Source organism: Neodiprion virginianus, chromosome 1 (assembly GCF_021901495.1).
Source record: "Neodiprion virginianus isolate iyNeoVirg1 chromosome 1, iyNeoVirg1.1, whole genome shotgun sequence".
In the NCBI taxonomy this organism is placed as follows: Eukaryota; Metazoa; Arthropoda; class Insecta; order Hymenoptera; family Diprionidae; genus Neodiprion; species Neodiprion virginianus.
Window position 1 is genome coordinate 26,826,872 of NC_060877.1, and position 20,629 is coordinate 26,847,500.

The 20,629-nt window shown below is 41.1% G+C and overlaps 1 protein-coding gene across 10 annotated transcripts in view; it reads left to right on the top strand.

Moving 5' to 3' along the window:
- LOC124306062 (obscurin) overlaps positions 1 to 20,629 on the top strand; it is a 43,676-nt gene that overhangs the window by 22,303 nt on the left and 744 nt on the right. For 6 of the 10 annotated variants that reach the window (XM_046766249.1, XM_046766256.1, XM_046766197.1 and 3 more), the window contains 24 exons: positions 2,177 to 2,341; positions 2,439 to 2,576; positions 2,673 to 3,144; positions 3,480 to 3,731; positions 4,520 to 4,555; positions 5,749 to 5,997; positions 6,084 to 6,225; positions 6,308 to 8,190; positions 8,893 to 9,045; positions 9,349 to 9,453; positions 11,828 to 12,230; positions 12,406 to 12,589; positions 12,766 to 13,066; positions 13,193 to 13,771; positions 13,891 to 14,315; positions 14,414 to 15,177; positions 15,302 to 15,603; positions 15,695 to 16,614; positions 16,745 to 17,184; positions 17,350 to 17,488; positions 17,551 to 18,020; positions 18,367 to 18,600; positions 18,695 to 18,839; positions 18,954 to 20,605. In XM_046766249.1, coding sequence (XP_046622205.1) covers positions 2,177 to 2,341; positions 2,439 to 2,576; positions 2,673 to 3,144; positions 3,480 to 3,731; positions 4,520 to 4,555; positions 5,749 to 5,997; positions 6,084 to 6,225; positions 6,308 to 8,190; positions 8,893 to 9,045; positions 9,349 to 9,453; positions 11,828 to 12,230; positions 12,406 to 12,589; positions 12,766 to 13,066; positions 13,193 to 13,771; positions 13,891 to 14,315; positions 14,414 to 15,177; positions 15,302 to 15,603; positions 15,695 to 16,614; positions 16,745 to 17,184; positions 17,350 to 17,488; positions 17,551 to 18,020; positions 18,367 to 18,600; positions 18,695 to 18,839; positions 18,954 to 20,605 — 10,553 coding nt within the window. Of the gene's footprint in view, positions 1 to 1,986; positions 2,009 to 2,176; positions 2,342 to 2,438; positions 2,577 to 2,672; positions 3,145 to 3,479; positions 3,732 to 4,519; positions 4,556 to 5,748; positions 5,998 to 6,083; positions 6,226 to 6,307; positions 8,191 to 8,892; positions 9,046 to 9,348; positions 9,454 to 11,827; positions 12,231 to 12,405; positions 12,590 to 12,765; positions 13,067 to 13,192; positions 13,772 to 13,890; positions 14,316 to 14,413; positions 15,178 to 15,301; positions 15,604 to 15,694; positions 16,615 to 16,744; positions 17,185 to 17,349; positions 17,489 to 17,550; positions 18,021 to 18,366; positions 18,601 to 18,694; positions 18,840 to 18,953; positions 20,606 to 20,629 lie in introns of those variants that run through there. The other 4 variants (XM_046766271.1, XM_046766222.1, XM_046766213.1 and 1 more) reach the window with 4 other exon arrangements.

The window sequence follows — 20,629 nt, forward strand, 5'->3', positions numbered from 1 at the left end:
GTCGCAGAAATTTTTACGTGGGAGTTGCCGACATCCGTTATCGGACTTGACTTATTCTTCACGCTATCGGATGCACGGCGAATTTATATTTGGGGACGCGATCTTCTTGCTGCTAACTGATAGACAAGGCCTGGCAAAATGCCCTAGCCAAATAGCAGCCACGCCTTACTGAATCCGGTCTGAGCGCACAAAATTGATCAATTTCATTTAATTACTCGTAACGCAAAATATATTTTGAAACTGTGATTTGGTAAGTTGGAGATCGTCCAAACCAGCAACCGAACCAACCGCCTTCGCCAATTTCTTTTTCGAAAGATCGCGGGTTCCAGGCCACTAAATTCATCGCAACATTTGACGATCCGTTTGTTTGTACGGTGAATAAATGATCCAAGGCGGTTGCACGCAGCGTGCAGGTGAAAAAAAATCCGCACGTTGCCAGATTCTCCCAAATTTTGTCGCACGGAATTATACACTTCGAAAAATAATATTCGGAACGAATCGCGTATGACGATTCGACAGAAATAATTTCCACCAGATGAAATCCCGCGAGCGCATTCCAGTATCTATGACGTGAAATTATAAGCGTAAAAAAAAATATTTATTCCGTCTGATGTTGTGGGCTGAATATTCGCATCAGTATGCGAAAATTGCTGAAATCTGAAAGGAGAACGAGACGCGGACATATGTACTTCGTTAACGTATTGCAATTTCCTTAAGTGCGTATGGTGAGGATCGTTTTGGCAGTTACAAAGTCCGAGAATGCAGCGCTAACAGATATACGAAATACTTTCGAAACCGTAGCATCTCACATGCCTGACCTATATATTTACAGTTGAGATTTTCGTGTGACGAGTAAAAATAGCACATTGCCAGAATGTTACCTTGAAAGTATATCCACCCTGGATCGTTTTGTCCCTGCACGTATGTATCCGCAAACTCACGCGTTTTCGATAATCAATCTGGATGGAATCATTAAAACCGCGTAAAAATAAGCGGATAAAAATGTTTTCAAAATATACACGCGTGCTTTTGTTCGCAGAAAAATACGACCGCAGCTGTGAATAGCAATTGAAGACCTTAGCAATGCGGAGCGATAAAATTATATTAATAAATGGAGATTGTCAGTGGATTTGGTCAAATTTACTGCTCATTTTTCAAAACTTAGGTAGACCCCTAATCGGTTTTATAGTACCACATTGACGTGTGTTTAGAAATTCTCAATCGTGATGGCGTGGCTAACATTCGCTAAACAAACTTTCAACCTCGAACAGCACAAGTCAGATTACTTTCGACTCTTGTTCGCTTGTTAACGAATATACTGTATTACCCCGTGTAAACAGATCGCTATGCCGAGACGCAATTCTGTTAGCGTTGAAAAATTCAAAAATCCTCCAATCTAGCTCAATGAGAGTAAATAGGATGCGAATGAAACGCGGACTGTCTCTCGTTGGAAATTCGTTCTTTCTAGCCTCGGCGAGATATTTTCAGGCGCGACTCGGCGAATTCGAAATTAGTTCTATCCGGAGCCTTCATACTTTCCGCGCGAAAAATATTCCCATTTCCTAAAAGTGCATAACATTATCCACCGATGAGAATTCTGCAAAAATAGAATTAACGCGAAAATATCGGATGATGTAATTATGTATCGGTCCGTTACCGAACGCGTTACGTGTAATAACCACGCATATACGTAATACGTTACGGAGACGTGGCAAAGAGCTGGAAGACAGATATCTGTGCCATCGTGGTAATAAGACTGTGACATGCATGTTTACGCTACCGATCTACGGAGGCGGGGGTGCGATGGGGGGATTCGGGGGTGACAGAGGGGGGAAGAGGAGAGTGGGCGACGGACAGATTTAGCGCGCTAAAAACAGGTCATCTTTGTGCCACCTCAACGCCGTCTGTCCTGCTTGTCCGCCGCTTTTCAGACGGCAAAGAAAAACCGTGAAATTGCTATATCCAAGTCGTGAGTTTTGTACCGAAAGGGGGACGGAAGGTGAATGGGGTGAGAAAATTTTAGAATAGAAAGCTGAAGGCCGACAGGTCGTACATTCTTTATGCGGTGTAGAAAAATGACGCGTCTTCTCGATTACCGTCAAAGTTCGCTGAACGTTGTATTCAGGATCGAACGAAGTTTGAACAGATGTAACTTACGAATAATGGAAACTTTCAGGAGCTGGTGAAGTATTCGACCCGACTAGGCGAAGACTGCGACGACCTCCAGAAGGCTTTGGAGTTGATGCTAGGCATCCCTCACAGGGCAACAGATAATAAGTTTATAAGTAACATCGAGGGATACAAAGGGAATATACACAAGCTCGGGAGATTGCTGACTCACGTAAGTGCAGCTTTGACTTTCCGATATTCGTGTCAAGCTGCAACGACGAAGCTCACAAGTTTCGACTCTTAATGTCTTGAAAATGTTTCTTTTCTAGGAATGGTTCAGTTTCATCGACAAGGACAACAAGAGTAAGGAACGATATTTATTCCTCTTCAAAGCCCGAATCCTCGTTTGCAAGGTCAGGCGCATTTCGGAAGACAGATCAGTATTCGTCTTGAAGGATATTATTCGAGTAAGTATTTCCTGCTCCTCCGTCACTCCGCAACTAATTCCCCCCCCCCCCCCCCCCCCCCTTCTTCCCGCACTCATGTAATTCGTATCCTTCCAGCTGCCGGAGGTAGAAGTAAAGGATCACCCTGAAGATCAGCGGAGCTTTGAGCTGCACCACACGAGTCCAGGCGCGCCTGGCTATCCCATCACTTTAGTAGCTCACAAGGACCTCATTAAGCAGTACTGGCTCAAAGAGATACGCCAATACGCCAGCGACGTAGTCGCACTCGCGGAACACGCTGCGGACGACCTGCAGCTGACGGAGGTGCAGGAAGACTTCAAGGACTCAAATCACGTCAAACCGGAACCGGTCAAAGTTGAACCCCCGAAACCCGAGCCACGGAAGACTGTTTCAGACCCCAAACCAGAACCTACGAAACAGATTACCAAGGCCGCCAAATCGGAGGAGACCAAAGGAACTGAAAAGGGCCAGGAACTGATCGAGAGAAAAGTTGGAGACGAAGGTAACGAAATGTCGGGCCGGTACTCGTCAAGCCGGTACAGCTCCGCATCCTCCAGAGTGATTGAGGGTAATTATTCAAATTCTTTACCATTGTTTCATCACCATAAAGCCAACGAACGCCGTACTTTGCACTGATAAGTTTTGTTCGTCATTGTTATACTTATATTGACGCGACTGGTTACCGTTGATTTTATCATTTCAACGTAGTCAAAGTCGCCGTAAAAACAAGTCATTCCCTCGCTAGTACTGAGCTCGCCTGATTCCATAACGCATCGTGAGAACAATCTAGCACACATCGCTTGCTCCGTACTCGCGACGAGGTGACATTTGTGCCAGATGCAACTTAGCGGCGTATCTCAGGTAGGCCAACGCTTCATTTCGGTTAACTGCTGACTGCTGTAGAGTACTCGTCCGTGTCAAGCAGCCGCAATGGCATCTCTTCCTATACGGAATCGTCGCTGTCGGCAAGTGCATCGAGAAAATCCTCCTCTGCAATTGGTTCAGAAGTCACGTCTGAAAGCACCAACTCGTACACCACTGCGATTGGGGGTTCGAACTCGATCAGTGAAGTGAAAACAACGAAGCTCGCCCTGACGAAGGACGATTCCGGAAAACCAGTTTTCACCAAGACCATCGAAGGCTGCAACGTTGAACGTAAGTTTCAGACTTGGGCCATTTTTTGGAGGATACTTATCGCGACGCGAAGCAATCCCTAAGATTTACGAACCTACCTTTTCATTTGGCCAAGTATCTCAAGGGTGCTCGTGTACAGATCACTCTGATTAATGTGTGTCATAATATAGCGCATGCGTTAATGAAAGATCTTAGACATTATTACGGACAGTTAATGTCGGTTTCAAATGGTAGGTTGAATTCAGAATCGCCTCAACGCTTCTGATTCAGTTTTTTCGTGATGTCCGGCCTAAAAGATACAGTATATTGGCGCAGTAAAACTAACTGTGGGACTCGTCAGTATGATTATTATAGGTACTTTCAAAATCCAACTGATATAGTAGCCCAAATTTTTCCCGGTATACTGTGAAAATATCCACACTAACTGTCAATAGTCGATAAAAACAATTGCATCAAAAATCAATAAAACGATGTAAATGCGAATGCTATTCTGCAGTCTAATCACACACCAACTACTTACTTTGTACTACTGCATTACGGTATTCATACATAGCACCGAGCACCGTATCCAATGACGTTTCGTTACCTACATTTACCTGAATACGACGAATTGCATGTGCACAATGATCCATAATGAAACACCAAGTTTTTTTAAAACACCATACAATATACAACATGCATAGATATTGGATAGAGATGGTAATTGGCGTAAGTGAACCTGATGATTTATCGACGAATGATCAATAGGTGTATAAATAAAAAATAGGAAAAGAGAAATAAGTCGCTATAATATATTTTTATTGTTCTAGCAATACGAGCAAAACAGGCATTGATACACGCAATAGGTAAAGTCGTCGTAGCCCGAATCACCCATCACTTTCTTCGCCTTTTTTCTGTACTTTACATGGCCTCGTCGATTTTTATTTTTCTCCACTTAGCCTCTTATAGTAGCTTCTGAGTATACGCTTCTAGCCGTGACCTTAGATGACACTATTGCTTCTAAATGCTAATTTTAGATGTTGTCAATCATTTACTTCATATATCATATACACGCACACTCACACACACATAAACATAAGTAGACGTTTTTTTGATTTTTAACCTGATTTTGAATTGGAAAACTCACTAACTAAAATTTTTTATTTTTTCATTTTCTTCTGTTTATTTTCAAAATTATATATAATCTTTACCAAATTTTGGTTTATTTTTCGTTTTTACTATACTCGGGATCTCGAGATTTATCGGCACCTAAACTTCAATACATGCAAATAGATTAGCAGCTATTTTGCGAGTAATACAAACCTCCCACGTATACGTCGGATTGATTTGAATTTTTAAACAACATTCACAGCTCATGTTAAATCCATAATTATTAGTGGTGAAATACAAAAAAACAATACATCTGCTTCTATACCCGAGAAATAAGGGCAGGATAAGGATCGTGTATGTATAAACGATATAAATCGACGTTGTATCTAAGGAAATATACCTACATATATGATTGATATACGTGGAAGATATTATTTCGATTTATGGGGTTCGGTATCGATAAAACGTACAGCACACAAATTTTTCAGTAAACAAACATCACACAACATATTCAAAAGTACATGTTGTCCTCTAAAACTGAATATAAAAAAATTTACTATTCTGGACGTTGGTGATGGTAATGTGATGAAATCTTCTCGTAACCGCAGCTTCTTCAAGTTCATTATAAGTTCGTTATTATTTTCCATGCAATAATAATGTTGTTTTAACCCGAAAACTGCCTGCGAATCGAAACGCATCAGTGAGATAAATTCCACGAGCGAAGTCGAGATATGTTCGCAAATTCCTGGTTTCTTGTTAAATTGTTCTTCTAGTACTGCTTACCCCTCTTACACAACTGGTTAAAATATCGTGATTCAGTCAATGTGTAGCTCTAGAAGACTTTCTAAAAAAAAAATGCTAAATATTTTATTTTGCACATCTAATTCTGCGAATCCCGATCGCATACTTTTATCAATCGATTCAATAATTTCTTTTTACTCAAACATAGCCGGAGAGAGCGCCACGTTCGAGTGTACATTGAACGATAATGACTCGCCGTCAAGGATGCACTGGCTTAAGGACAATAAGCCGTTAGATGACAAACTTGCGGACAGAGTGGTGACTAGTGCCGAAAACAACAGCACCTTCAAACTAGAGATTGCAAATGTCTCGGAATCTGACTCTGGAATTTACACTGCCAGAGCAGTCAATAGCGATGGCATAGCAACTTGTACCGCCCAACTCATAGTTCATGAACGTAAGTGACGTAGGGATAGTGATCAAATTTTTCTAAATAACAGGTGATGTTCGTGACAAAATTTGTTAACGAATGATATTTTCCAGTGACTTCTGAAGAACGGAAAGCCAGGGCGGAGGCGAATGCTCCGATATTCTTAGTGCGCCTGAAGGACACGGAACTTCTGGAGAACACTTACTTACGGTTCATGGTTAAGATCAAGGGTGATCCAAATCCTGATCTTAAATTGTGAGTATAAATATCACGGAAGTGGTAAACGCTGTACGATTGAATTGTTGAACTGCTGAGCTTACGATTTTTACGCTCACAGCTACAAGGACGACGTCCTTATCGACTCGAAGAACGAACGTATCAAGATTGTAACTGAGAAAGCAGACAAGGGTTTTTACGAGTTAGTCATTGCAGCTGTCCAGCGAGAAGACGCTGGAAAATATTCGTGCACAGCGATGAATCGGTTCGGCGAAACGTCTTGCGAGGCCAAGGTTACTGTCACTGACGAAAAAAGCGTATTTGCCGGTCTTCCCGAAGGCTTACTGGAGCCCGGTGTGGAACCACAATTCCAATGGCTCAGAGACGGTCAACCGTTCGACCCGGAAGAGAGATTCAAAGTATTGTTCAAGGACAGCGAAGATACTCTGGCTCTCGTTTTCCAACACGTGAAGCCAGAGGATGCAGGTTTGTACACTTGCGTTGCTCAAACCAGCACTGGAAACATTAGCTGCAGTGCCGAACTCACGGTCCAAGGGTCTGTGAACCAATTGGCGAAAAATCCCGCAAAACCCAAGCTGGAAACGGAGTTTAAACAGTCTGAAGTAAACGCAGGAGGATCTGCAATGCTCGACTTACAGGTTCAAGGTTTCCCCAAGCCTGAGATTAAGTGGACAAAGGACGGCGAAGAGATACTGGCCGGTGGAAGGATCAAATATCTATGGGAAGATGAGGAATCCCTCTCGCTTGTGATCAAGCAAGTCACAGCCAAGGATGCGGGCACCTACACGATCAAGGCCAAGAATGAATTGGGAGAGGACAGCACGCAGATTGAACTTATCGTAAAATCTGCGCCAAAAGTTACGAAAAAAATGACGGATACTACCGTCATGACAGAGGAGACCGTAACAATGACTGTCGAGATCGAGGGATCACCTGTACCAGAAGTTACATGGTATAAGGATGGTCAGTTGATTACAGAATCGGAGCGTATCAAAATTACAAAGGACAGTAAGGGAGCGTACAGCCTTACCATAAAAAATACTAGAATCGAAGATTCCGGATCCTATTCCATAGTGGCCAAGAACGAAATTAGTCAAACTTCAGAATTCTGGAACTTCAGCGTGAAATCACCTCCGAAAATTAAAAGGAAACTTGGAGAACCGAAGGTCATCAATGAAGGCGACAGCCTGACATTGTTGATCGAAGTTGAGGCTGACCCAAAACCAACCATTAAATGGTTTAAGGACGGAGAAGTAGTCAGTGAAACTGAGCGTATAAAAATAGTTCAAGATGGTGACAAATACATGCTGAAGATCACCGGCGCCGTTAGTACCGACGCTTCGACTTACAAAGCGGAAGTTAGCAACAAGCACGGCTCGAGCGTTGATGAAACGAAAGTAAATGTACGCAGCGCGCCTCGATTCAAGACCAAACTGAAAGACGTAACGGCCAACGAAGGGGACTTGAACATAGAATTCGAAGTCATAATCGAAGGCTTCCCAAAACCGAGCATTCAATGGTACCTGGGTGACGTTGAAATCACGGAAACGCGGAAGGAGTATACTCGCATCGAAGAGGGAGATAATTACAAGCTCATTATCAAGGAAGTGAAGACTGAGTTGTCCGGCAAATACACTTGTAAAGTTAAAAACGAATTTGGAGAGAATGAAAGTAGCTCTACGCTAACTGTGCACAGTAAACCGAAGATCATAAAGAAGCTGACGGATCAAAAAATCACGGAGGGAGATACTTTGAACTTGAAATTCGAAGTGTCTGGCGTGCCAGAACCTGAAGTAAAGTGGTTTAAGGATGGTAAGGACGTCTCTGCCGATGCGAGGATCAAAATCACTAGGGACACCCAACGTAAAGAGAGTTACGACTTGACGCTCAATCTTGTCAAGGGTTCCGATGGCGGGTTGTACGAGGTTCGAGCAGAAAATCAAATGGGTGTTGTCACTAGCAAGAGCAATGTCATTGTTCAAAGTAAGCATTACATTAGTTATCAAAAGAAAAATACCTGTAATCTACGCTGTATAATATCGTCAATAATTCGTTTTGGTACTGTGGTAAACGAAATTGGCCAAGTGCTGATGAAAGTTTATCGTTAAAGATTGAAAGTTAATAAGACATTATAAAATTATACAGCGTAGAAAAAGTAGTAGCAAATACAGATATAGAATCCACAGCCTTGTAGCCCTGTTAGCATACAACTTTTTGAGAAGTCGAACATCAATTCTCCATTTTTTGCCAGCTGTCAGTAAGTATTGAAGTAACGGATACACTTTTTTCCGCTTTTCAACTTCATAGACGTGAATTATGTTCAAAGATTTTATGGACAGTCGCTTCGTATGAAGTAAACTTTTTTCCTGTGGACTGCTGAACTTACCCGCGATATATACCCAGTATAGCTTCCATACCCCATACAATCGAAGCTTCTCCGTAAATGCCTTTTGTTTTGTTAATTAAATGCCTTTCGTTACCTTTCATTTTTATGTTGTCCACATTATTCGTTACATGTTGTTTTATGCCAGTGGCAAACATTCTTCTTTTTTTTTTTTACGTACATGTATACTTTCGTTATTCCCATAGATGTTCATTCATGTTATTTTTATTACCACCATTATCCCATTCATATTAATAAGTATGAGTGTGTGATCGCCTATTAGAAAACTTGTAATTTCATAGCGAAATCAGAAGAAATTACAGAAGAAAAGAAAACGCTGAAGATGGAAGTGACTGAAAATGTCGAAATAGACGAGGAAGCTATAGCCCCAAAAAAAGTAACCAAAGAAGATCAAGCTCCACCTAAACAACAAGCTACGGAATCAGAATCTGAAGGTAAAATATCGAAATTCCATCCAATCACCGTCAAAATTACGTTGCATGTAATCAATTGACTTTGGCATATTTACGCGACGATAAAACATGTAAATACCTTGCGGTATGTGACTAAACAAGTAAACCAACTACACACCTAAAAAGACATGTACATAAAAAAAATATTTAAAAATGATTTATCCGTCACGAGTTAAAATGATGCGTTAACAATTTACCTAATTATTGACAGAGAGTAAAATCTGAATGGCTAATAGCGTGTACAATAGCGTAGAGATAGTTCTAGAGGATGTATAATACATTCAGGTCGTGTCACACTGGAGAAACAGAGCATCCAAGTTATCCGAGGGGAGGGAGATACGATTACCATATCTGTTGCCTCCACCACTACTCACGAGGCTATGCTCACAGGTAATATTGTCTTATCAGACGCACAATCAACATTGAACACTTATACCGAAATAACTTGAACACAGATCGATTTTGTAACTCAGTAATATATCACGATTTTTCGTCATTAAAACAACACGTCTAGTAAAATTAAACCGTTTTAAAATTTCAATAATCAGAAACCGAATTTCGCTGATGCTTGAGCATGTTTCGTTTCGTTTCGTTTTTTTTTTTTTTTTTTCCTTACCGTTTTTAAAATAGTTACAAAATCTTGTCAATGACTCGCAGATTCATACACATGCAAAATTGCATACAACACATTATATCACACTGCGTCGCAAGCTCGTGTTTAAACAACAATAACCGAAACTATGCTAATCTACGTGATGCGCTATCGCTTTAGTTTAGCTATGTATCCATCTGTTGCGTAGGAATTTTTTTAGAGTTCCGGATATGTGTTTGCGTTAATATTAGATAACGGCGGTAGTTGATCGCGAAGTGACAGGCAGACCCTTCACAGGTTCTGATGAGATGCATTCTATTAGCAAGATGACGACCACAAAAGTCGAATGCCAGGAAATAGGCTCTGAGGGACCCGAGGTAGAAGAGATTGCCTCGTACAGCTATGTCATCCATGAAGATAGTAGCCAGAAGCCACTAAATGGAGTATTGATCGAAGAATTTTCCGAAGGTGAAGATATTAGAAAAAAAATTATTGTAAACAGAGGGGTTTCGATAGTGTCTGTGTCAGACGACGAGTCGACCTTAAAAGCAATCTCGCGAGACGTTAGTACTGATGACATCCATAACGCAGACTTGTGGGAAGCGCAAAAATTAATTAATGGATCATACGAAGAATTTTCAAGTCCCAAGTTTGCCGAGGAATTCAACTTGAATGATTATAAACCGCAAATGGGGATGAAATTGAACGAGACTATTATAGAAGAGTGCTCTGTTGAGGAATCATTGTCGGAAAGACCAACCAAAACCGATTTACAACAACCGGAAACGCCGACTGTCGAGAAAAGTAAACTTCGTCGACAGAGCTCGAAATTAGAAACATTGGATACGAGTAAAGGCGAAAAAGTTGAAACGGATTTACCACAATCGGAAACACCAATTACCGAAGAGAGTAAATTGAGTCGACAGAGCTCAAAGATAGAAAAACTAGACACAAGTGAACGGGAAAAGATCGATACTGATTTACCAAAACCAGAAACTCCAATTGTTGAACAGAGCAAACTCTCCCGGCAGAGTTCAAAATTGGAAAAACTAGAATCAGGTGAAATAGAAAAAGTGGAGACTGATTTACCAAAACCAGAAACTCCAATTGTTGAACAGAGCAAACTCTCCCGACAGAGTTCAAAGTTGGAAAAACTAAATGTTGGTGAACCTGAAAAAGTCGGTAGCAAAGAATTCTCCCGAGAGAATTCGCAAAAAGGTGTCAGGGATGACGACGAAGGTACAAACGAGGAAATAGAGGCACTTCTGCAACGTGTTAAACAGCAGCGCAGCGTTCTTGGAGATATCCTGAATAAAGAGGAAGAGAGGGAAAATTCAGGTAAGATTCGTACGTGCAAAATACGGACCTCTGAAGAGGTTGGTAAATTACAAAATCTTGTATCTTCCTACTCTTCGATCGTCGTGTGCCCAAATTTTGTAACATTCTACACTTACTCTACCTATGTATGTCATCTCGTGTCTCTAAAAATTGTTTTCATGCATCGGTGATGTTAATCCACCTTGTGAATTTCTGTATGATGAAAGAATTACTTTTCTATCTTCACTGGTATTTTGGTTTCTGGAATGGCATTCAGTGCAAGCACTTGTCTTGAAATTAGTATCAATTTTATGTTACGTGTAATTTTTGTACCGAACGTGATTACGTTAATGTTGAATGTGATATGTAACTTCTTGTCTTTACGTTGTGTTTTTCGAATATTTCATGGGCACTGAAGAATGCGTTTGAAGATACTTCAATATTTTATTGATTGTTCGTCAAGTATGTGTAATTTGAAATTGTAATGCTTTTTGCACGCATTTACAAGGCGCATGGCTTGTATGACACACCAAGTTAGTCTTAGTATCTGGAAAACCGCTTGCCGTAGAAGAAACTAAGATTTCAGGTACGTAAAATTACAATTAATTTAAAACACCTTGGAAAGGCAAAGCGAATGTATTATAATGACAAAACTGCAGTAAAATGTAAATTTTAATGGAATGCGACAATTTACCACGAAACATTGATTGGAAATGAGTGAATGATGATTAGAACTGAATATCAAATATTATTATACATTCCAAACTGTCGTTTAAGTGTACGTAATATTTTCAGGGATTTTTTAGGTGTATGAAAACTCATTTCACTGACATTATGATTAAATCCTTTCACCAGCTTCTCCGGAGATCGTCAATTCAGATCTTGAGGACCGCAAAATCTTCGAAACGCAAAGTACAACCTTCGAGATCAAAGCAACTGGTGTACCAAAGCCTGAGGCTAAATGGTTTAAGGATGGCAAGCCAATTAAAATTAGTGATCGTCTTAAATACACGAGCAGTGGAGACTTTTTCAAACTCGTATTGACAAATGCACAGCTTGAAGATGCTGGTGTTTACCAGTGTAAATTGAGCAATAAATTTGGAGAAAAGACTCTGGAGGGAAAGTTGATAGTCGCTTCTACTACTGAGTATCGAAAGCCCAGATTCGTCGAACCATTGAAGGATGCTGTTGCACCGGCTAACGATCCGGTCCAACTGCAAGCAGTTCTGTTGGCTGATCCCGTCCCTGATGTCGTCTGGTGAGTTATCAAAGTTTAAGAAATTGTATAAAAGCAAGGAGTTTTTTTCAGGTTCCTATATCAACTTTTTTTTCAAGCATCCAGCTTTGCTGTAAACTCTCCTGATTGTAGAAAAAAATTAAAACTTATCAGAATTCTCTGTGCTTGGGGTTTCATTCAATAAAGATTTTTAAAGGTCGCATGGCGCAAAGGTAATATCACCAACTGATCGAAACGTTACACTGAAACTGGAAACTAAGGAGGTCGAAGATGGATTAAATGAGTGCACGTTTACGCTCGCCATTCCTCGCAGTAGCGCTGAAAATACGGGCAATTACACTCTGAAAGCTAAGAACAAGTGGGGTGAAGGTGAATCCAGTGTAAGTATTTATCTCTGAAGATATACAGTATACTTATAAGACGATGAATTTATTTATAGTCTTGCAAAGTTGCTCTACCTTGTTGAATCATGCAGAGATGTACGAGTTACAGTACTGCGAGGACAACGTTTATTAGACAGAAAAAACACGTCATTGATGTCAAAAATGTCTTCCAGGCTCGTTTAGATATTCTGATTCGGCCTGAAATACAAGAATTCAGGGATTTGAATGCTGCACCTGATGAACTTACCCAGTGGGAAGTCGTAGTCGAGGCAAATCCAAAACCAATAATAATGTGGGAAAAAGATGGCAAGGCTCTCAAAACTGATGATCGCATTCAAACAGTGGAAGATGCGGAGAACAATAAATTTAAACTAGTCATTAAAAATCTGAAACTGGACGATGTAGGCACCTATAAAGTCATCGCGAAAAATTCACAAGGTCAAGCTGCTGCACAAGCCCAGCTGAAGACTCATGGTGAGTTAATTTCCACACCTTCTATCGAGCAACGGATAATAATTACAAATATCTTGATTATGATTCAATCATTTGCAAAACATCAGAAAATATCGTAATTTCAATGCCATTCATTGAAAATTTTAGCTGATGCACCACAGTTCATCAACAAACTGACCGACAAGTCATTCAAAGATCAAGACGACGTTCAGCTCAAAGTTCGAGTCAGCGGACTTCCCAAGCCTCAGATCAAGTGGCTCAAGGATAAAACACAGATCACAAACGACGAACGCTATAGCATTACGACTGATGTAGAAGGACAAGTAGTGAGCAGTCTTCTGATCAAAAAGTTTTCAGCCGAAGATGTGGCAAAGATAACTTGCATAGCATCCAATATCGCTGGAACAGTTGATACCTCTGCTCAACTTTCATTGGCAAAATCTGCGCCAACATTTAGTCGTACACTTCCTAGATCAGCCGAAGTTGACGAAGGCGAACCACTCGAGCTGAAAGCTAAGTTAGACGGCAGTCCAATCCCTTCGGTAAAGTGGTTCAAAAACGGAGAAGAAGTCAAACCTGATGGCCATATAAAAATAGAGTCTCTGCCCGATGGTACTGTTAAGCTCACAATCGAAAATGTCAAGCCAACTGATTGCGGAGCCTATAAATTAATTGCCACCAATCCAAACGGAGACGCTGCTGCTTTGTGTGCCGTCGCTGTGAAGCGTAAGTGTATATTAAATTGGATGGATAAAAAGTTTGCAAGCATAAACGGATGTCAAATTATAGATCTTGTACCAGATTTTGTGGTGTGAAACTTGATGGTGTCAATTTAATTTTTACAGCTGAGCCAAAGAAGCCAAGCTTTGTCAAAGGTCTGGAGGATGCCAAGGCTATAGTAGGCCAGCCTTTGAAATTGGAAGCTCAAGTGGTAGCATTTCCTAATCCTCAAATACAATGGTGCAAAGATGGTGTACCAATTAGACAAACTAAAGAAGTCAACTTTTCTAATGATCCAAATGGATTGATCGGATTGTCAATTGACAAAGTGCGACCAGAAGATGCTGGCACTTACAGCTTGGTGGTAATAAATAAGCTGGGAGATATCACTGGCGTTGCAAAGGTAGAAGTTGAGGAAAAGGAACGGAAGCCGGCCTTCTTAACTACCCTACAGCCACTTACGGTCGTTGAAGGTTTCCCTGCTAAACTGGAAGTGAAAACTATTGGAAAGCCACCCGCACAGCTCAAGTGGCTCCATAATGGCGTAGAGGTTCGTAGTCACAGACAAATCGAATCTTCCAATTCTCATTCTCTATGTTTACGGGTTTCAATTCATGAATACCATACTCATTAAAATCATGGTCTTAGGTAATACCAGACGGTCAACATATCAAGATAATAGATTTACCAGATGGAACACACGCATTTGTTATCGACAAAGCGAGACCTGAAGATTCTGGAGAGTACCAGGCGGTTGCCACTAATAATCAGGGCTCAGCTTCTAGCAAGGCGAATGTAGATGTTGCTGGAAAAGGTCAAAGTGGTCGTCCAGAAGAGAGACCTGGTTTCTTGAGTCCGATGCGTGATGTGTCCGTTGAAGAAGGACAACCTTTGGTACTCAGTGTGCCATTTGTTGGTAATCCAATTCCCGATGTCAGTTGGACCAAAGATGGAGAACCCGTTGAACCAAGCGATAAAGTGATGATAACTTGCGACGGAAAAAAAGTTGGTCTCCAAATCAACCCATCATCTCTCAAGGATGCCGGAGTTTACGGATGCCGTTTAGTCAGTCCTCTTGGTGAGGATGCTACTAGCGCAACAGCTACCGTTCGAAAGGTATTCCAAGAACCAACGTTCACTCAAAAGTTTACGGACTTACAACAATTGCCAACGTACGACGCTAAGTTTCCTGCTCGCGTGGACGGCATACCTCGGCCAGAAGTATCATGGTACTATAACGATAAACCAATTCTGACTGATACTGACAAGTACAAGATAAAACGAGACGGAGACGCGTGTTGCCTCTATGTAAGAAACTGTACACCAGCCGATGCTGGACGATACAAGTGCAAAGCTGTAAATAGACAAGGGGAAGCCGAATGCACCGCAAATTTGGAAGTTGTAGAAAAGATGTAAGTATTTGTACAGGAAATAATGCTAAATGTATAATTTGAGAAGTGGAAAGACGATGATGTACCTTCTAGACTTTTTCATTAGTTCAGTCGCAGGCATTTACGATTTTATTTAAACTTTCAGTGAGAAAAAACAGAAAGTTGAACCTCCGTCCTTCCTCAAGAAGATCGGAGATTGTGAAGTGTACAAAGCAATGACGGCTAAATTTACAGCCTGCATTACAGGATATCCTGAACCAGAATACGAATGGTTCCACAATGACACTAAAGTGTGGCCGTCCGATAGAATCCGCATGGACAAAGAGGGCAGTGGTCTTCTACGACTAACCATTGCTGGTGTTTACGAAGGCGATGTAGGGAAATACAGTTTGAGGATATTCAACCCTCATGGCGAAGATATTTGTCACGCTGAGATGACCTACGACTGTAAGCATAGAATTCAATTTATTATCATTCAACTATCGTTTACGCTGGTTTCTGTAGAATTTAGCTTAATATCTGATATAAATGTACACAGCCCTTGAGCCTCGGACGAAGAAACCTTTGGCAGACCAGTATACGGACTTTGACAAGTACCAAAAATCGGGTGCACCACTACCGTTAGCAGACAGACCGATCATCAGTCGTATGATGGATAGACACTTGACACTTTCGTGGAAACCATCAATCCCAATCGGACCAAGAACACCTGTGACCTACTCTGTCGAAATGTGTGAATTGCCGGATGGCGACTGGTTTACCGCACGTTCTGGCGTCAGAAGTTGTTGTTGCGATATTCGTAATCTGGAACCGTTCCGTGATTACAAATTCAGGATTCGAGTGGAAAACAAATACGGCATCAGCGATCCATCTCCGTTTGCTCAAACTTATAGATCTAAATTAGAACCTGAGCCACCTAAGTTCTTCCCATATTTATCTCCGGGTATTGATTTCCGACCTGAAACCAGTCCCTACTTCCCTAAGGACTTTGATATTGAAAAACCACCTCACGATGGTTACGCTCAGGCACCGAAATTCTTGAGGCAAGAATGGGACACTCAGTACGGTGTTAAAAACCATAATTGCAATCTATTTTGGTTCGTGTATGGATACCCAAAGCCAAACATGCAATATTATTTCAACGACGAGCTAATCGAACCTGGAGGACGCTATGACTACAGCTATACCCGAAACGGGCAGGCTACCTTATTCATAAACAAAATGTTAGACAGGGATGTAGGCACGTATGAAGCTGTAGCAACTAATGAACATGGAATGGCAAGACAGCGAGTTCGTCTAGAAATTGCTGAATACCCTACATTTATTCAGCGTCCTGATGAGACCATTATTATGTTGAGAAAATCAGGAAGGATTGAAGCCCGCGTTATTGGTGTTCCATATCCAGAACTTAAGTGGTATAAAGACTGGAAACCGCTAGCCCCATCGTCCAGAATCAAGGTTAGTATCTCGAAAATGATTTATGTTTACCTATTTGATATACATTTTAATGGATATTTGCAGCGCCAAGATTCTCAAATAATTGATAACCGTATAAGAAGTAGACTCATGGCATATTTTTCATCCACAGATCCAATTCGTCGAACCTGATATTTCCATTCTGATCATCAATGATGCCATTAACAAAGACGAGGGTTTATATTCGCTTAGTGCCCGCAACGTCGCAGGCGCAGTTTCAAGTTCAGCTATGGTCCATATAGAAGAAAACGAGCAAGAGTATGGATATAAAACGTACACCAGGAGCCGAGAAATCAAACCACGCACTAAACCACTTGGAGATTTTTACGATTTGGGTGATGAATTGGGACGCGGAACTCAGGGTGTAACATATCATGCGGTGGAAAGATTAACTGGACGTAACTACGCAGCGAAAGTTATGCACGGCCGCGGCGAGCTGAGACCATTTATGTACAACGAAATGGATATTATGAATAATCTCAATCATCGCAAACTCATTCGCTTGCACGATGGCTATGAAACAGACCGGACTTTGACACTAGTTACAGAATTGTATCCTTTTTGACGCGTTATGCTAATGGCATGATGATTCCACTTGTTATATATGGAGTCCATACGTTTAATTGTAGTTGTCCCAATGCCCTTGATATATATCACACCACACTTTATGCATTCGACACAGATATAAAAGAAATGTATCCTTAACACACTGCTTAGAGCTGCTGGTGGAGAATTGGTGGATAATTTGGTACGTCAACCATATTATACAGAGGGTGATATCGCTGGGTACATTAGGCAGATACTATGGGGCCTGGACTACATGCATAGCAATAATTATGCCCATCTCGGTTTAACTGTGAGTAAAAACTAACAAATAAATCATTTTTATTCCATCACACAGAAAATTTATTTCCACAGCTTGGAGACCTTCTGATTTCTCATCCAGGCGGAGATGATCTAAAGATTGGAGACTTTGGATTATCCAGAAGAATTACTTATGGGAAACTAATGACACTGGCATATGGAATGCCAGAATACGTTGCACCAGAAGTGGCTAATAACGAAGGTGTGAGCTATGGTGCTGATATGTGGTCCCTCGGTATTATTACGTATATCCTCTTGTCTGGAAATTCTCCATTCCGGGGTATCAATGATAGGGAAACTTTGACGAGAATAAAAGAGGGCAGATGGGAATTTGACGATAGGTGGTCACACATATCTGAGGATGGAAGAGATTTCATTAGAAAACTTCTAGTCTATCAATCTGATGGACGAATGGATGTTTCAACAGCACTGCGTCATCCTTGGCTTAATTATGCAGATAAAATGCCATTGGACCCGTACAGAATACCATCTGAAAATTTGAGGAATTACTACAATCTCTACAGGCAAGTAGATATATACACTATAACGCAACATAAACTTATCTAGATCAATGGCAAAAGATAAAAGTAAACCGTGTCAGTCACAGAATCGGAATAGATGGCATTGAGAGTACCAATTAATTAACCCGCTTCAAACCCCACTCAAACAGTACTCGTCAAAACGCTGACCAAGTTGTAACTTGAGCCGTTACAATCTTTGAATACTGCTTATCTTGTTATGATAAGCATTTCCACAATACTAATAGGAATAACATTAATAATACTCATCTGCACGTACTTCAAGTAAGGGAAACCAACGTGATACTCAATTGTAGTGAAGTAATCTTTGTGAAAAATGTGTTATGTACAGGGATTGGTACAGCAACGCATCGTGTCGCACGTGGTATCGTAGAAGGAGGTTGAGTGGAGCATTCGAACACCCATCTAAGATGGTCTATCCTCCTGGACAAAGTTACACCCCATCGCCCAGCCCTGACAGAAGCCTTACTCCAAGAAACAGGCCACCTCCACGATCATGGGAAAATCATATTCCGTCAAGAGAAGCAATCGATACAGAGATTGGAGTTATCAAAAACGAAAGCCAGTATGTTTACAACTATTAGAAGTAATACTTTCATAGAAAGGAAATCAAGTCGTCTATAATTTTGAACTGTTCATTAATCAAAATATTTTTGCAGCTATCAGTATGGACCTGATACATATTTGCTACAGCTGCGAGACACTGATTTCCCTGTGCGTTTGCGTGAGTATATGAAGGTGGCGTCTAACCGAGCGTCAGGATACTCGCGTACTCTTCTTGATGACAACAGTTATGATTGGAGGGTGAGGACAAATTATACAAATTTATGTTGATTTATGAAATTGTAGACGAATTTCAGTCAATTCTAATAACATCTAAGCTGTTATAACGATCTAAAGTGAAAGAGTTACTTTCAGACACCAGTCATCCGGGAGCGACGTCGCTTCACTGACGTTATGGATGAAGAAATTGACGATGAACGTAAAGCTAGAATCAACAAATATGGATCAGCAGATACATACACCTTAAGACGTTTACGTCATGAGCTGGGAACTCGTCTGGACAGCTATGCTGAAGCGGAGGCTTTACTAGAGACAAAGAAAGATGGACATATGCCATTCTTGCGTGAAAAACCACAAATTTTACCCATCGAAGCTGAGAAACCAGCACGGTTGGTATGCCTCGCAGTTGGTAATCCTAAGCCATCGGTTCAGTGGTTCAAAAATGATTTAGTTATTCAAGAGGGAAACAGAGTTAAAGTTGACGAAGACAACGAAGGCAGATCAATTTTGACATTCAACCCTGCAAAAGACTTCGATGTAGGAATATACAAAGTTGTAGCCAGAAACAAGGTAGGGCAAACAGTTGCCCGAACAAGAGTACTCCTTGCGACAGCTCCATCGTCTCCTGATTCTCCGCAAACACCAGAAATTTCTGACACTGAAGTTTTACTAAGATGGAAACAGCCCAAGGATGATGGAAACTCCCCTATACTGTGCTACAACGTGCAGTACAAACCCGAAAACGCAATGGATTGGATTGACCTCGCTAGCAACATTGATCATGAATTCTATATTGTTCAAGACCTGAAGCCAAAGACGAAGTATTATTTCAGACTTGCCGCTAGAAATCGTATTGGTTGGAGTGAGAAGGGAATTCCAACAGGTTTGATAGAAACAAAGGAAGAAGGTGCCCCCAAAATTCAAGTTACCCGTGCCATGAAGCATCTGCAACAACTAACTGACGCCGGGCAAGAAATAATTATTGAAGACAATAAAGCGGGTATCGATTATAGCATCGAAGATAAACCTTTGGAATGGTCAAACGAGGGTCAACTGAGCGAGAAATATAGCTTTATATCGGAATTATCCCGTGGACAGTTCTCCGTTGTTGTAAAGGGAGTCGAAAAATCTTCGGACAGAGTGATTGTGGCTAAGATTTTAGAAATTCGGCCAGAAACCGAAGCTCAAGTTGCAAACGAATACGAAACATTGCGATCTTTGAGACACGAAAGAATAGCAGTCTTAGAAGCAGCTTACAAAGCGCCAGGAGCTTCGGTTGCTGTTTTAATTCAAGAAAAACTTCAGGGCGCTGATGTCTTGACCTACTTATCTAGCCGCCATGAGTACACGGAAAATTGTGTCGCCACAATTGTGACACAAATTTTGGATGCATTGCAATATCTCCACTGGAGAACTTTGTGCCACCTAGATATTCAACCCGACAATATCGTGATGGCCTCAGTCCGTTCTGTACAAGTAAAACTAGTAGATTTTGGATCTGCTCATAAAGTTACTAAATTAGGAAACTCAGTTCCTCAAGTAGGACACCCAGAATACAGAGCACCGGAGTTGTTGAATGAAGAACCAGCCTATCCACAAACGGATATATGGATGGTCGGTGTTCTTACTTATGTTCTTTTATCAGGAGTCTCTCCATTCCGAGGAAAAGATGCGGAAGAGACGAGACAAAATATCAGTTATGTTAGGTACCGATTTGAACACCTCTACAAAGAGTTGAGCCAAGAAGCAACTAGATTCCTCATGCTCGTATTCAAACGAACTCCTAGGTCAGTTATTCAAATGCGTAATTA